Genomic DNA, 2,500 nt, shown 5'->3' with positions numbered 1-2,500 from the left:
TTTCGCATATCGATTTAGGTTCACAACAAATGTTGGCGCGCCCAGTTTTTGTTGCTTTTTCTGAAGTTTTTGTCACTTTTGCAGACGCTTTTGGTGCCTTTTTTCTGACGTTTTTGCCACTTTTTTTTCAACCTTTTTGGGGTCTTTTCTGGCGTTTTTTTTTCCAATTTATATATTGCTTTTTATTGACATTTTTTTTGGCTTTTTTCTTTGATTACTAAGTTACTTTTTGGGGGCTTTATGTGGACCAAGCTGTAAGTGAGAAGGCTATATGAGACACGCAACAATCCAGTAAAAAAATCCTTGACTTTTTCGATGAAATAAAAGCATGTGAATAAACTAAACATGGCCGGCCCTTGATGTGATTCTTAGTTGACAGGGTGGCCCGTAGTGAAGTGGAGTTTGACCCCCCTGGGCTAAGTAATGACCCACACGCCAACATGCTTCGTTGTTTTCATCCTAACACTTACTAATAAATTGTCTGTTTGAATTTTTCTCATTTTGTTTTTCCTTGCTTCATAGAACAAATGTTATTACTGTATATATTTTGTCTTCAAACTAACCAAGTATGGGTCACCCGTACTTGTATGCTGTACCGTATTAGCTTACTGAAGCACACAGTACAGGCCAAAGGTTTGACACCCCTTCTCATTCAATGAGTTTCCTTTTTATTTTCATGACTATTTACATTGTAGATTCTCACTGAAGGCATCAAAACTATGAATGAACACATATGGAATTATGTACTTAACAAAAAAGTGTGAAATAACTGAAAACATGTCTTATATTTTAGATTCTTCAAAGTAGCCACCCTTTGCTTTTTTTATTAATAAGGGACAAACTTCCCCTAATGAACCCTGACAAAGCACACCTGTGAAGGTAAAACCATTTCAGGTGACTACCTCATGAAGCTCATTGAGAGAACACCAAGGGTTTGCAGAGTTATCAAAAAAAGCAAAGGGTGGCTACTTTGAAGAATCTAAAATATAAGACATGTTTTCAGTTATTTCACAATTTTTTGTTAAGTACATAATTCCATATGTGTTCATTCATAGTTTTGATGCCTTCAGTGAGAATCTACAATGTAAATAGTCATGAAAATAAAAAGGAAACGCATTGAATGAGAAGGTGTGTCCAAACTTTTGGCCTGTACCTTATGTATTTGTCCTGTTTTCTCTTTTCTTTCGTCCTGTTTTATCCTGTTTTATATAGCAAATGTTAATAGTGTTTATCTTATGTCCTGTTATTGTAATCTATATCTGCCAATTGGGACTACAGATGGAAATTAGCCTTTGGGCTACAATCTGGCACTTTTACGTGAACTGCTGTACATGTTCATTAAATGTGCATTGTCCTGAAATAAATAAATCTTAAAATCTTAACCTTAACATGCTAAAGGATTCTGTGTTTTTGTGTCTTCAGCTGAGCTGGACCAGAGAATATTCGGTTAAAACCGTTTGTCGACGCTGTTTATCCCTCGTTGCTCTCTGGAAGTGATGTAATTTACATTTTTACGTGAAGTTAAGTGGAGCAAATATACACACATATGCACTCTTTGGATAAAATATGGCATCATCTGTGCACAAGGCTCTGCATCAACTGTGGTTTTGGGGTTGCTTAACATCTTCTTAGGTAACAGTGTAATCATTCGACAGTCAATACACACACTGATGTAATGCTGTTATGTCCATCTGCAACCTGACGCAACACATATAGGCCTTTCATTCACTGTAGTGCAATCATATCAAATCCATACTTCACACTCCCAATGGCCCTTCAACCTGACTGTGGCATAACTAGGGTGTGCGTGTGTGTGTGTTTGTGTGTCTGTGAGTATGTGCGTGTGTGTGTGAGTGAGAGAGAGACAAAGAGGGGGAAGTAGGTGGTTTAAATGACTCTGATTTAAGCATTTAACCTTAATCTTCAGCCCACACAAGCCAGACACACACTGTCCTGACCCTGTTATTCTTAAGACCAACTCCTACGATGACATCAGCTCTCCAGGCGGAGACAAAGACAACCAAATCACACATGAATGTCTTCTATGTGTGGTATGGTTTTGTCTTTACTTTACTGTCTTTTGTTTACAATCTTCTGACTCTTTTTTATACATTTTAGAGGCTCTTTTATATTTATTTATTCACCTCTTTTGCATTTTTGCTGATGTTTGCACTCATAGGACTGCATGTATCCAATTTCGTTGTACACGTTCAATGACAATAAAGCCTTCTAATCTACAACATGTGATCACACAACGCCTTGATTCGCTGCTGTTGACACTTCAGCTTGCCAGGGCCTTTCGGAGTCCGAGCCAGGCTCCACGCTGTGGTTGTTCTAAACAAGGCCAGCGCCAGTGATGAGCAGTGAAAGAAGCTGCTCCCCCGAGTCCCCCCAAAAACCCTGCAGAGCTGCACCTGTGATGGAGAGGAAGGTCCACGTGCCGTTTCTAAAGTCGTCTTTTTGGCTGTCCAGAAGCAGGATGCGACATTCGAACCAGCCC

The 2,500-nt window shown here is 39.1% G+C and overlaps 1 protein-coding gene across 1 annotated transcript in view; it reads right to left on the bottom strand.

Annotated features, from left to right (window-relative positions):
- Positions 1-2,500, bottom strand: part of igsf9b (immunoglobulin superfamily, member 9b) — a 105,872-nt gene that overhangs the window by 36,915 nt on the left and 66,457 nt on the right. The window contains exon 5 of the mRNA XM_039804050.1: positions 2,341-2,500. This exon is cut by the window's right edge and continues 61 nt beyond it. Coding sequence (XP_039659984.1) covers positions 2,341-2,500 — 160 coding nt within the window. The remainder of the gene's footprint in view (positions 1-2,340) is intronic.

This window comes from Perca fluviatilis, chromosome 6 (genome assembly GCF_010015445.1).
Source record: "Perca fluviatilis chromosome 6, GENO_Pfluv_1.0, whole genome shotgun sequence".
In the NCBI taxonomy this organism is placed as follows: Eukaryota; Metazoa; Chordata; class Actinopteri; order Perciformes; family Percidae; genus Perca; species Perca fluviatilis.
Note: the sequence above shows the minus strand (reverse complement) of the source record. Positions and strands in the feature narration are given on the sequence as shown.